Source organism: Mytilus edulis, chromosome 13 (assembly GCF_963676685.1).
Source record: "Mytilus edulis chromosome 13, xbMytEdul2.2, whole genome shotgun sequence".
NCBI lineage: Eukaryota > Metazoa > Mollusca > Bivalvia > Mytilida > Mytilidae > Mytilus > Mytilus edulis.
In genome coordinates, this window is record NC_092356.1 from 44,274,037 (window position 1) to 44,289,699 (window position 15,663).

The 15,663-nt window shown below is 32.5% G+C and overlaps 1 protein-coding gene across 1 annotated transcript in view; it reads right to left on the reverse strand.

The window, feature by feature from the left end:
- Positions 1 to 328: 328 nt before the first annotated feature.
- Positions 329 to 15,663, reverse strand: part of LOC139501981 (uncharacterized) — a 65,440-nt gene continuing 50,105 nt past the window's right edge. Inside the window, exons 13-22 of the mRNA XM_071291295.1 lie at positions 10,970 to 11,260; positions 10,327 to 10,368; positions 8,977 to 9,125; positions 7,959 to 8,157; positions 6,973 to 7,089; positions 5,544 to 5,698; positions 4,976 to 5,086; positions 3,480 to 3,600; positions 2,548 to 2,641; positions 329 to 1,945 (exon numbers count right to left, since the gene is read on the reverse strand). Of these exons, the coding sequence (XP_071147396.1) occupies positions 1,807 to 1,945; positions 2,548 to 2,641; positions 3,480 to 3,600; positions 4,976 to 5,086; positions 5,544 to 5,698; positions 6,973 to 7,089; positions 7,959 to 8,157; positions 8,977 to 9,125; positions 10,327 to 10,368; positions 10,970 to 11,260 (1,418 nt within the window). The 3' untranslated portion in view covers positions 329 to 1,806. The remainder of the gene's footprint in view (positions 1,946 to 2,547; positions 2,642 to 3,479; positions 3,601 to 4,975; positions 5,087 to 5,543; positions 5,699 to 6,972; positions 7,090 to 7,958; positions 8,158 to 8,976; positions 9,126 to 10,326; positions 10,369 to 10,969; positions 11,261 to 15,663) is intronic.

Here is a 15,663-nt window from a genome sequence, read left to right on the forward strand (position 1 = left end):
TTATTTTCAGCTGTTGCTATTGCATGCTTATTATTAACCAAGGCGAACATTAATTTTCACTTTTGGACATGTTTCCTGCATTTTTATTTTGGTCCTCAATGCTCCTCAACTTCGTACTTTATTTGGCTTTATTGTTTCCCTTTTTTTGGATTCGAGCCTCACTGAGGAGTCTTTTGTAGACGAAACGCGCGTCTGGCATAAATACAAAATTAAATCCTGGTATCTATGATGAGTTTATTTGTGTTGAATATATCAAGAAATCCAGCCGGCCCACCCACCCCATAAAATCAAAAGGTCATCCCCAAGACATAAAATCTAACAACCATTGTTATCAAAGATTGAATTTTTATTGATTAAAAATGATGTACAAGTAATTTTTAGTTATACATTGTTCAATATATGATAACAGTTTTAGGTAACTTATTGTACATTGTGTAATAGGTCAATATCCATTGAGTAGTTGACCAACAATTCAATTAATTTAAAAACGCTTACAACTAAAAATGTTTGATATTGAGACGCGTGTGATGGTTTCAAAAAAAAAAAGAGGAAAGCTTCACTTGTCTATTAAGCTGCATCTGTTTATCATGATTTATAAATATGTATAAATTATTTTTATTTATTTATTTCAATTTAAGCATCTGGAGGTAAACTTAAGTCCCCCCAAAGAAAACACGATATAATTGTAAAACGGTTGCGTTCCAACCCCCCCCCCCCCCCCCGTCTTTTTTTTCTTTTTTTTTTAATTATGAAGCGCTGTACAATATTTTATAAAACAGTAAAATAAAACTAGAGCCTCTCACAAGCCTGCGTCGCTCACCTGTATCTACAGTATTTTGGGAAATCATGTAAAATAAGGTTAAAATTCATAAAAAATAGTAATAATAATTGCGGCCAAGTTTGGTTATATTTGGTCCAGTAGTTAAATTAAAAGCAGGTCATTCTATTTTAGTCTTACGCTAATTACTAAACACCTCTTTGCATTACCTATATTAGTTTTTAAGTTGTATCCACTTGGAATTTATTGTTTTTTTTTACAATTTCTCTTAAACTTCTTTATTTAACCCCTATGTTCTATCTTTATCTTTCATGATTATAAAGATAATAAAAAACTGCAATATTTTGTCTGATTCGCCTGAAAGTTTAAGGGCAGATAGATCTAAACCTGATAAACATTTTTACTGAACTTTCGATTTGCTAGATAAATGCTTTAGTTTCAGAGATATATGCTAAAAACTGGATGTTATCTCTCTGTTCCATTTTTAGCCATGGCGGCCATGTTGATTGGCAGGCGAAGTCATCGGACACATTTTTAAAGCAGATACCCTAGTTGTGGTTATGGCCAGGTTTGGTTAAATTTGGCCCAGTAGTTTAAGAGAAGATTTTTGTACAAGTTAACGGACGACGGAAGATGAAATCCAAGTGATGAGAAAAGCTCATTTGGCCCATGGCCAGTGGGCAAGGTGAGCTAAAAAGAAACAAAATAGCAATAAAAATATGCGCAAGCAATACAATTTTTTAAGCTATACTAAGCTTTCTTAAAATAATTATTTTAATATAAGAGTAGGTCTTTCTGTGTCTGCTTTTCTCAGCTTCAATCGAATTCTCCATATATCATTTGAACATGATGTACGCAGTGCTACGCTACTACTTTAAACAATATACGATTTATTTCTATTATAATGAAAAAGAAAAAGCAAAATCGATATAAGTATATGAAAACAATACAATTGTTCAAGCTGTGTCAAATCATTTGATATGTACACATAAATGACCGTCTTTGTTCATCAAATTTCAGATTGACGTTTACAGATCGTTTGTTCTGTAATAATAATCATCACCAGGAGCTTCAGTGAACATGGTATTCATTTGTTCCTTCAGTTGTTCAAAACCTGAACGTTTCCGAGGATCATAGTGCCAACATTTCAGCATTACTTCATAGAATCTAAAAAATATTAATCTTATGAATACTAATATTAAAATTTGCCTTAACTGTGGGTGAAATAAGGCTTATTCTTTTATACTTCTTTTATCATTTGTATATCTACAAAGATTTGAACTGGATTGGTCCTTTAGCATTTTATCCCTTGGTTTACACTATATGAAAGACAATGTTGCCAAAAATATTTTCGCAACCTTCCTTGCAATGTGATCTATTCATGCACGAATCAGATGCATCGGATCAAGGGGTTCAAGAAAATTGAGGTAGAAAAAAACCAAATAGTTACATAGTAACTGTTATTTCTATTATAATGATTACTAAAAAGAAATAATGCATTTGAGCTTGGAAAATGTATAAATTTACAACAAAATAAAATTTTGCGAAATTTCATGAATGAGCTACATGTAGTAAATGGATTTTAGAATTATTATATGCTTTACAGCAATTAAACATGTCTTTTTTCTAGACGTTATTACTCTTTTAACGTGTTTACTGACTCACAAACTTTACATAAAGTCCTTCTTCATTCAGTTTGTGAATAGTTTACACGTCAATGACTTATATAGAACACATTATTCTCAACTGTTTTAAATAGCTATACATACGCATCATCACAAAGTTCTGGTTTCGCCATCTTATAACCTTTTTTTATTTTCCCTGGGACTTCTCTGCTCTGCAATCCGGGGTACGGTGTTTCACCTGATGATCATTGATAAAAAATACTTGTTCTTAATATATTTCAATGTTTTATTTGTTTCCATTTAACGCATTCACATACTTTTGTTCGTATCTTTTATCACGTTTTTTTTTTCTAGTGACAGGCTTAATAGTTAAATCGGTCAATTTTACAGAATATTCCTTTTGGATAAATTGATAAATCGTTCTCGTTCTGAATATGCATGTATATGCTTCTGTCTCTATATTTATATAATATGTTTCCAGTAGTGGTCTAAATGTTCTACCTTTTAGTCCGATAGGTTAATTTTACAGTATAGACTTTTTTGATTTATTGTTAAATCGTTCTTGTCCTGAACATGCAGTCAATATTCGCCATACGATTGTAATTTAAACAAACAACACTAAAGTAAAATAGAGCATGTGTAACAGATATATATATATATATATATATAAATACATCTTTACAAATATAATACCAAATAATGACGTGGTATACCAATTTTCGAAAAGTACATATTACCACCGGAACCGCTAAATAATAAATTGAAAATGATACTTTTCAAAACTCGACGTACTGTATCTTTTTTGGTTTTATTGTATTTTTCCGTTATTTTTTTGACTTGAAGTAATTTTAATTCACTTGCAGATATATCTTCATTACAACTTTGAATAATCGACGACTGTGTATACTTGTAACATTCGTCCAGACTCGGTCGATTCCGTAACTCCGCGGAGTCATTCGAGGTTAGAAAGTTGTACTGTTTACTTACTTTGATTGCTCAAATAATTATTGATTGTGTACATGTATGTGTTTGAATACCTTGACAGAGTAGGACTTATCATTATTTTATTATTCTACCTAGTGAGAATATTTCCCACATGACAATTCCGAAAGACCAAACGTCGCTCAGCTCATTGGCATGCTGTGTTGACTTCATACATTCTGGAGCAACCCACTTGATTGGAATTCGTTCATTCCCCTAAAAAAAAATGGCATAGTAATGAATTTGCACACTAGCTGCTACATGTAAGATGCAACACTGATAAACAAAAAGTAAAAACATGAAAATTACAAGTTGCATACTATTATACTGTATTGTGCCATGGATTCATATTTAACATACACAGTACATGAAATTAAATACTTTTCTATGACGTCTTTGATTGTCAATATGTCTAGATAGTCGTGCAATAAGTCAGCCAAACTAATCAGCAGTACTCTTAGATTTAGAGACCACCGGTTCTTTGCGTACAAGTTGGATTTGCTATTGATGTACGGTTTTAATTCTGTAATGGGGTTTTGAAATACTCGACATACTCGTCCTTTTTAACTTTAATACCAATTGTCACCTCAAAATTTTCTATCTTGACGAAATGATTAATTTTCATGAATTTCATGAAGTGCAAGGTCTGTCAGTCCTTAAATGGTACATTTTTTTTGTAATTCACCAGAACGGCAAACGAACACATATGTACACTAAGGCGTGCACGTGGTTGGGATGCTATGATTTTCATGCCACAACAACTTACGCACATGACCTTCAGCAGGAAAGCTCAAGGCCAATATATTTGAAAGTCAATCAATGAAAAAACTTTACATGTGCATTTGCAGCGTTTTCCTAGATTTACCTTCATCAGGTGTGCTCACACCCATACATTGAAAAGGCAGGAATGTATAAATACGCGTAAACGTTGAGAGTTGACCTATAACCAGAGCGAACATAAAAAGAATAGGTAAATTTCTGGATAAATTTCTTTTAATATCAATGGGAAGATTTAAAAAGAATATTATACAACTACTGTCTTTTGATGAGGTAAATATGTAGTTTTATTGACTTTTGAAAAACTGATATTCACTGAGACCAACGGCCGAAGTGAATATCAGTTTTTCAAAAGTCAATTAAACCACATATTTACCGAAACAAAAGAGAGTAATTGTTTTATTCCATATTCCGAGAGAAATGTATGGAATGGCAATTTTTTACCAAAACAAATGGCACATCAAACGTTTTACAAAAATTATGCACGTAAAAGCACGCGACGATTTGCGTGCTAAATATACTTTTTCGCAGGTGAATATTCTTATTTATTCAAAAGACCATTCATATAGAAAAAAAACCTACTAGAATGTTATCAATATGGAATAATGTGAATTATATTACCCCTGAAACACTTCCGTCTAAAATGATAATATCCAAGGCGATTGACAGCGAACCAGCAGTGTGATTTTGACTCACTGTTAGTAAACCAAAATAACACTTAAGAATATGTAACTTATTAATAAAACAGAATTGAAGTTAAACGTCAAACCATTCGAAACACCATTGAGCTATATACTTGCATGTGAATACGTACCGGGTTGTCCTCCCCTTCGTCATAACTAGGATCTGGGCCAAATCCTGTGATCTTTGGTTCTAGTATGCTATTCAGTAATATATTTCGTGCAGCCAAACGTCTGTGGACAACCTTAGAGAAGAATACCATTGAAAATGTATAGATTATTGATTACAAAGTGTAGCATTTCATAATAAAGGTCAAAAAAAGCAGCAAGCTAAAACTTGATTTGTATATAGCTGTTTCCCGACTTTAATTTATTATTATATATTTGTTATAATGCACATTTGGTTTTACGTTGAAATATTTTTTCTATGTCCTCGAGGAATCAACTTATCATGGATTGTTTTCAATTAGACGGTTGTTAAGGAGCATATTTGCGCAGTTTCGTGTACAAAAAAGGTAATATTTTTACAAACGGGTACACGTGTGACCAAGAAATACAACATAATAATTGTATTCCATTCATTTATATATCAAGATTAATTATGTTATAGGGAGACATTTTTAGCGGATATGTTGATAAGAAGTAAAGTTAATATGTTTTTTTCGATTACATCTTACACTTGTCTAAGTTATTCATACTTACTTGCTTTGAGGCTAAAAAGTCCATTCCTTGGCATATTCCAAATACCATTCTAAACAATTTTTCTTCAATGTCATTGGATATGTTTGACCTTATTGCTTCTAGAAATTGCTTCAGAACCCCCTTCGAACAATACTCTAGAATCATTATTGGTCCGCCTAGTGTGAAAAAATTAAGGCATTTGATACTCGTTAGAATATAAACAATTAAAAATATTTCTGTACATACAAACACAGACTACATTGACCAGTGGAAGGCAGCAAAAACAGCCGTGATACCTGCTGACCAAGTCCAACAAACTACAAACACAAACAGAGGCAAGAGACAGCGTAGTTGGACATGTACTAACACCAACTAAGTACAAAGGGGAACCAGTTGGGGTTGTAGTCAATAGGGATATTGTCACCAGTCCCTACAACTCCAACAAGGCCTGCCACCGCCTGGTATTTTACACCTCCACCAATGATAGAGACAAGCGCAGTATGATCGACTTTGAAGATGGGTTTGACATCGACCACCCAGACCTTCTGCGCACACCACCACACACATCGCCCGTCATCACTGAAGAATCCAAAGAGGCAATGAATACAATCAGCCATACAAGCAGCATGACCTGATACTTCGTACCAGCAACACCAACGCAGTAGGAGTAAAATGAAGGCTAAAAGACCGACAGAATCCAGTCTATAGAATAGGTTGCTACAGTCCGCGATATCCAGACAGGATAGTCGGACTCTAAACACCCATACATCATCACAGACTACATTCAATCTGAAGACAGTTCTTTGCATTATTGAAAAACACCCTGTATCTATGAATATTGTAATGGCTTTTCACTACTGTTTAAAATGTGAAGGGTCCAGTGGTACTGACAAGTAATAATAGATTAATACGTTCAATCTCAATGTATCTTTGTAAAGTAAGGACTGTTAGTGTATTTAGTGATTGCCTTTGAATTGTTTATGCCTCAGTGTTGTTGTCCGATGGGGTATACTGACAAATCTCTAATAATGTCCCTAGATTTAGGCAAATTTGCATTGATTACATCGAATAGAGCTGGATATATAAAATGGATACTTGTCTTTACAGGACAGTTGTTCCTAACCTTAAATGTCTTTAGATAAAAGCTCACGTTGGTCCGCTACGTTCTCTCGCCAAAAAGGTTCACATTGTGGCTCGTGGCTAAATTTTACGATATCAATGTGTAGAAAAGCCATTCAAATGCACTATCAGTGAACATCAAAATAACACATTTATTTTGTTATTACAGCAAGTTTGTTTCTGATTGTATTTATCCGTTTTCCTGTCAGTACCTCTGTGGTAAAGTGCCTTACTATATATTTTTTTTATATATAAATCTAAATACAGTATATTTTTTTCTCAGCTATTGATAAGTTAACTAATTCATCTAGTATGTCATTTATACACTTACGGACTTCATCCTCAACACTGCCAATAAACTCCAATACATTTTTTTGTCGACCAACTTTCTTAGTGTAGAAATTTATTTTCGCTTTCATTTTCATAATGGCATCGTCGCTCTGGTCATCTGAATGAAAAGGGAAAATTAACTCCGATCAACCCTGTTTCGTTCAAATGACTGAAGTAGTTTATATACAATAAATCGGTCGAGCCCTAAACCAATATTTAAGATTATTAATCGCCTCCAAACATCGATAATTCATTAACAAACACATCTCAAAAACATTGCTCCTTGGTATATCCGTCAACTTTCCATACCCATTATTATGACACCCCACCCCACAAAAAAAAATGATGATTGATAATTGTAAGCCTATTAGTTTCATCTATTTAATGGTAAAAACACAATCCTAAAAAATATTGCAAAGGCGATTGTTTCGAACCGATTGTTTTGACAATACATACGTAGGACGAATAACATCACAACTGTTTTTAAAGAGAATTAGATGAAATCTGTCAGTGTGGACATGTCTTAGAAACATCCGATTACATCTAAAGTATGATACAATAAAAGAAGTTTCCCTAGAATAACCTTAATCAGGTATTCTTATGGTCAAACAATTGCAACATGCTATAATCTTTAAACATGTATGATAACAGTTCTGGCCGATTTATGATACGTATACCCTTAATATAAACAACAGACAAAATGCATCATTTCAAGTTAACAAGTATCATATTGATGACCACTGGACAGAAAGTAACTTACTAATTTGATAACCAACATTGTGTAGTAAACTGTTACACATGTAATGTTGAAACGATATTTATTTATTTCTATGTTGTGTTTTGTGTACTATTGTGTGTGTGAGTGGTGTTTTTTTCTTTTTTAGCCATGGCGTTGTAAGTTTACTTTCGACTTATGAAAACAAGTTTGACGAGTTTGAAAGCTTCACTGGTATCTTCCGCCCCTCTCTTTTATTCAAAACATCATACCTTTCAGAGTTTTTGCAACAACTTCATGGCACTCGCTTTTATTGTAATACTTCGCCAGGAAAATCACAGCAAATCTTCCGCGAGCCAATTCAGATTCAAGTGATATATCTTTACGTGATATTTTCATATTGTTTTCCTTCATCTCCATTCCACCATAGAAGTAAATATCGTCGTCCTCCTTCGAAGCGATGGCCCGATTCTGGAAACAATATATATATTTAAATTCAAAGCAAGAGGATACCATGATAGTGGTTACCAAACGCTAAAGTATAACAAAAAAAATACAAAACCCACCAAACAAACCTAAACCACCAATGAACACAGGTTTTAGGTAGGATAAAGCAGTTTTGCTTCAACTAGTAACATCCCCGTTAGACAGGGGTTAAACTAATTGCACTCTTGCTTGGTATTGTATCTTTATTCCTAAAGCCTGTATCTAGTAAATACACCGAAAAATGAACCGAGGTACATTTAAAAGTAGTCATTGTACATGTAAACAGCTAGCTAGTCGCTTATAAAAAACGCTGTTCGGTGCTACTCATCATCAGACTTTTACCTGCAATAATAAGCACAACGACGGGTGCTACTGTTGTAACAGGAATGGTTTACACTTATGTAGTACCATAGTTTATCGTCGTATTTTAGTGGAGATCGTCAAATGTGATTGTGTTGTGTATTGTAAAGTGCTGTTTGTATGTTTGTTCGTTTCATTTGGTCATTTATTGGATTGTCTTTCTAACTTTCATTCTTTGCATCCTACATCTTTTATAAAACAATCCACATGGAAGCAATTTACGGTAGATTGTCATAGTATGGTGAAACTAGGTTTTTACTTTATATTTTACTCTGATGATATTATTAAAATGAGTTAGTCTGTTGATAAATGTAAACGCATTTTAAAATGAAAGGTCAAACTAAATGTTTTTCCTTATAAGCTTTTCTCCTTAAAATGTCCTAGAAAGAATTTTCCGATTTTTCAGTTGAGAACATTTTTATGCAAAATATGTAACACGCTTACATTGAATGAATTCGTTGTTGGTCGCACTCGAATTGTATTTCTAACTGTACGTATTCCGGCTGTAACACGTTGTTTGGCTGGTTGCAATCGTCCAGTTCTTCCAAGTAGTACCAAGACAATAATAACAACTATTAGAAGTACAATAAAACCTGTGGAAGTAGACATTTCCTATGATTAAGTTAAGAATCAGTGTTATAAAATCAGTAAATCATAAAACTAATCATCTATGACTAAAGATACGTGAAAATGCATTGATTCTAAATTAACTGATACCCCCTGAATTTATAAAAGTATGATCATTCATCGCAGTACAGTAGTAAAACACTCATGATATGGGAAATGTTATAACCAAGATATACATGAATTGTGGGATAGGAGTTTGTAGCACTTTAAACAATGCGCGCTATAAAAGAAACCCAGGCAAAAAACTAGTTAGAACAACGACAAACATCTGAATATTCATCCTTCGAGTGTGTATATTGGATGGCAATACACTCTAAAAGAACATAACAAGTATGTCAACGCCAATTTCAAAGGAACATTGAACCTCTTACATACATACAGATGACATACCATTTTAAACATCTTTTAAAAGAGTCGACATATTTTGCACAAAAATACTTTATACGCATAGCTGTAACTTTCGAAATACATGAGGTTTACTAGTTGAATGATTTTTAAATTTTTAAATGAAACAATACATTCAGTACTGGAATTTATAGGAAAGTAGCTAATACTATCAGTAAGAGGATGGTTCGATTGTTTATTTTGTGAATTTTATTATTGCAAGTTACGGTAACCAGTAAAGATAAAATTTCCTTCAACAATTTCGACTTTCCTTTTCAGGCTGTTTTTCGTGTCTTTTGCTTTTTGTGATTTTCATATTCTACACATTACGACGTTTTGGTCTCAGTAAATAAAGGCAACAGTTACTGTAGTATACCGCTGTTCAATAAACCTAAATCGATTGAAAGAAAACAACCCCTGGTAACAAACAGGACCACAACTACTATAGGAACAACAAAACATTGAAGTGCAACACCCCCCCCCCCCCCCCCCCCAAAAAAAAAAAAAAAAAAAACCAACAACAAACAAACAAAACAGATGATGATTTTTACCTGCACAAAACACTTTAAATATAAGGACATTAATCATAGTTAAACAAATTCTGTAGCATTGTATATATTTAAAAATCATATTAGATAAATGTGCAATTACAATAATGCGTATGTCACCTCAATGTATTAATGTTAAAAAAGCAACATTTTGAAATTATGGAAATTCATATAGATATATTTGAAACGATTCTATGAAAAGAAAGTTTCTTCAAAGTGGATTATACAAACAAACCTGCTGATATTCCTGCTATTCCAGATGTTGGGAAACCTGTCACTGAAAATTATAAAATCGTAAATTAGTAACTCATCTTATGCTAGTATTGTATATATAACGTCACTATTGTGTTTCAGTAGATTTTGAATGATTTTTTATTTTTCTATTCACAGTAGATTTTTTTTATAATTTATATTTTGTCTATGTAGGCATCCACGCTTCATACAAAATGTGCTCCAGTCAAAACTTCTACACTGCAGTAAAATTATAACAGGGCGCAGTTACTTCTTAATATCATGTTTTCATGTGGAAGTAAGAATGAATATTTCGAAACATATTTAAAGAATAAATTGTTTAAAAGTACTGTATAAATCGGATGAATATTTGATTAAGAAGAAATATGGACAAACAATTGATTATATACCGAAGTTAAGTTAACACAAATCTACCAATTGGTAAACGTAAATATGATATAAAAAGTCATTTGTTTCTTCAAATTTATATCAAAGTACTGAACGAACAATTTGTAAAAATTATACATGTGGTTGTATGATTGAGAGAAACACAAATTTGTAAAATAAATCGAAATTTCGTTTTACCTTTGTTTCATTCAAGAGTTTTTTTTTATCAATATATATATTAGTAGATATATTAAAATTACCTTTCTCTTGTGTAGCAAATGCAAACTTAGCAGGACTTGCACTGGTAACAACATTCGTGTCGTTTCCATACTTTGTGTACATAAGAAACCAATACGATGTCAAAGATGATAATCCCGAAAGATCAAAGGTTGTTGCATCTTTGTCGACTGGATACTCCTTTGTTGTGTTGTCAGGTTTGTATAAGACGATGACTATTCCAGCTCGTTCATAACAAGTTTTTGCCTGGATCCACTTAATGCTGACACTTGAGGAAGATGTTGATACCACCGTTATATTTGAAGGGCTGTAGTCTTCAATGAAGAATTAATTTATTACCATATAATTTAATTGTAGATGTAACACGTCTTCTGATTGGCTGACGTCGTTTTGTTAATCATATCATAGACACAATTTTGTCATGTGATCATGAAGTCATCAACGTTTTTTCATGAGTTTCGCCGGTTTAAAATGGAATTTAGAATTAAATTATAAAAAATAACTGTAATATTTTATCAGTCTATTCGAAATAACATAAAAAAAAATGTGGTGCATACTGTTAAATAACCCGCTACGCGCGTTATTCAGTGTACACCACATTTTTTTATGTTATTTCGTCATAGACAGAAAAATATTAGTTATTCATTAAGCACATTTGGTTTAAAATAACTTAAGTTTGTTCTAAAACATAATGATTCCTGTTTGTAGATTCAAAAATCAACTTGCCTTGATTATAAAAAGCTCACAATTTTTCTTGGGAAACTTTCTTGAAAATTCAATATGAATGGGAAATTTTTCCAATCAGAGATATATGATTTGCCGGCACTGTTTGCTTGAGGTCTAAAACTTGACTGCATGGGATCGAGATTTCTAAACCAATTCACCAGTTTTCCCGTTTGCGATTTTTGTTTTTGTTTACCTTTAGATGCTAGACATTCTGATCAACACACTATTTGTTATTAAAGTTGAAAACAATAATTCTTTCATTTTAAGCTATCTCACCCCAGTTCTTTGAGCAGTCACATTTCAGCAATCCAGACTCGTTGATTCAAGTTTGTAAGTATACATCGACTTAACAATTAAAAATGCATGACTGAAATGAATTATTTGTCTCTTCCATAGGCGGATTTAGGGGGGGGGGCCGGGGGCCCGGCCCCCCCCTTTTTGGGAAAAAATTTGGTTGCTTATATAGGGAATCACTGAAGCGTGACTGGAGCGGGCCCCCTCTTAGGTCAGTCAGTGGGCCCCCAATTATGAAAATTTCTGGATCCGCCACTGACTTCAAATATTGTAATGTAGAGATGAAATGTTTGAATAGACACAAATTCAATGCAATGCACTTGTCTTGTCTAAAATAATACAAATATCTGTGCTAATCGAAATAAAATCATCATAACAGTAGGCAGTTTCCTCTCATCTACATTCCGGGTATCGGGATCGTTCGCCCTGATTACATGTTCGCCCTAGGTTCGTTCGCACTGAGTTTGTTCGCCCTGGTAATCCGTTCGCCCTGGGTTCGTTCGCCCTATTTTCATTTATGATATGTATATAATGTTACATTAATGAAAGAAATATAGAATAGAATAGAATAGAATATTTTTATTTACCAAATTAGGGCCCCAGGAGGGCATATGATACAGACAATATTATTATAAACAATAACATATGCAATACACACACAGTAAAGATATGTAACAAGTGTTATAAAAATAATAAAATAAAATAATATAACACAGAAAATACACTCAACAAAATAGTAGCAATGTATTATTATTCAATGAATACTATGTTGAAAATGACTCAAGTGCACCCGGTAAGTGTATCTTCACTTTGAGAAGAGAAACATGAGGCATTAGTAGTTTGTGCGGAGAAATGTCAATATATAAAAAAATACAAAAAGAACCCAATAAAAAACAAAGCAAAAAAGCACTCCCACATTTGACTATGAGGTATACTGCAAATAACAAAGTTTATTTAATAAAGGATATTTAATATGACTTATCTGCAGAAAGCACCAAGAGTCGGTGCTTAAAGGGGAGTCCCTACTTGTACTTAATGCAGATGAGTCAAGCTCCTTAATTATTGAAAATATATTTTAAAAACATATTTCTAAGATTATAGATTCTGTGTCCAGCCAGCAAAGATCATCAAGGGACGGTGCCAAAGAATTTGAAATTCTTCTTATGATCTGTGCAGGCTTAACAGGGTATCCAAATTCATATTAAAGAGTTATAATGAATTAGTTATTGCAGATTAAGTTGTACTTTAATTCTTAGTATCTTCTATATATTTGTAAAATGCAAATAGTACATTAGGATCCTCATTATTCATTATCCAAATTAATTTGTTATCAATATTTAAATTTTGAAAGTTTGGACATGATTTTAATATATTTTGCATCATTTCCTCTCTTTTTAATAAATGAGTATCACATTTAAATAAAAAATGAACTTCATCCTCAACCTCACCTGAGGTGCACCTGAGACAAATTCGGTTTTGTCGAAGAGTACCCTGGTATCTACCAGATGCAATTTGTGAGCAGATATTCTTAATCTAGTAATACATTTTCTTTGCTCAAAATGTCGAATTATTGACAAATAATTTTCAAAACCATAGTTGCACTTGAATGTTACATAAGTTCGTAGTTTACCATCTTTATGTATGTCTAGCTGTTTTTTCCACAATGCAGTATAGTATCCCTTAACTATCTGACCACAGTGTAGTTTAAATGTTGAGTATTTTTCAAGAATATGTTTTTCTATGCCTGACATTTTTTCCCTTAAAATATTAATTAATCCATACCAAGAGGTTTTTTTTTGTTTCAAATAGCTTTTTAGAACAATTATATGCAGCTTTTAACAAGGGAAATGATGAGCCAATATTTTCTAAACGATGCCAATATCCTAAAACATGTTTGACTATATCATAGTGAAGTGGAAAACGGCCTAATTCAGACAAAACTGCAAAGTTTGTACTCTTCCTATTAACGCCTAAAATATATTTGCAGAATTTAATATGATGTTTTTCACAAAGTATCCTTGAGTAAATTGTATCCACTGTTATGTTTTCTTTTTTTAAGCGTGCAGTAAAGGGATTGAAATATCCCCAAATTTCACACCCATATAAAAGTATAGGCTTTATTGTATGGTCAAAAACATGAATTGCATTTTTAACAGTAGGATTATGCACTAAAAAATCATTACATAGTTTGAAGTATGCTTTTAAGGCTCTTTGGTATAAATCATTCTGAGCATATGAAAAAGAACATGATGCATTAAATTGGATACCCAAATATTTATAATTAGATACAAACTCCAGCTCATCTTTGTTGAAAATAAATTTTTGAGAGATATGTCTGCCTGCCTTGTTGAATATCAACACTTTAGTTTTTTTAGTATTTATATCTAAGCACCAGTCATTGCAAAAATTATGAAGTTCATTTAATTTCTCTTGTAGTCCTTCAGCTGAGTTAGATAAAATTACAATGTCATCAGCATACATAAGGCAATGAATGAGTTTGCCATCCAGCATAATTGGATCTCTGGTTCGTGTAAAATAGTCTGGAAGGCTATTTATAAATATTTTAAACAAGTTAGGACTCAAGTTATCACCTTGTTTAACACCAAGCTTTGTTTGAAAGAATTCAGTTATTTTATCATGTATTTTTATACAAGATCTAGTTTCAAGATACATATTCTTTATAACGCTATAAAACCTTGAACTAACCCCAATCTCTAACAGCTTAATTCTAATTCCTGTATGTATTACTTTATCAAAAGCTTTATGAAAATCAACAAAGCAAGCAAACACTCTCCCATCCTTAGTATTACAGTATTTATCAAAAATACATTTTAAAACAAACATATGGTCAGATGTTCTTGCCTTTCTTGTGAAACCTATTTGACAATCATTAATTACATTATTTTCTTCTAAAAAACTATCCAACCTTATATTAAGTATACTGTTAAAAAGCTTACCAATTGCATTAGTGATTGTTAGTCCTCTATAATTATTTGTATCACTGCTTTGTCTTTTCAAGATTTGCTTATCAATTGGATAGTTATCAAAAAGAGGTAAATAAGATTGATCATCATTTAAAATATAATCAGGGGAATTGGCAATTCTTGCATTAAAATCACCACACAATAAAACATTACCCATTTTCATATATTTTGCACAGAAATTAACAACTATAGGTCACCATACGACCTGTTTCTTTGCTTTGTTTGCTTGTTTCTTTAAGCATGTTACTCGTATCGCGTATACATTGAGTACATTCACATTGGTTTGCATTTCACAATGTTTGAGTTAGCATTTCGTGTAAAGTAAAACTAAGCATTGCACGACGGAGGTTGCACATTTAGATGTAGGTCTACACAAAATAAGATCAAAAACAAACCAATGAAGTAAATCTTAACATTTAATCGCATTACTGATTTAAAGTTACTGTTAAAAAAACATGTATACTAATTATGTTTCTTTAAGATTCTGCCCCGAGCTGAGAGACAAGTTCTAATTAATTTTAGTGTTTTTAGGATTAACAATAGCTATCAATATACTGGACAATTGATAATGATCTGTCTAATTAATTACCACGACATAAAACATAACTATTTAATGATTTCAATACAAATTTATATCAAATCTACCAAAATTGAAAAAAAAGTTCGGATAACCGGTTAGCGATTTTGGAATTCTGTCGTTCGACCGGTTAACC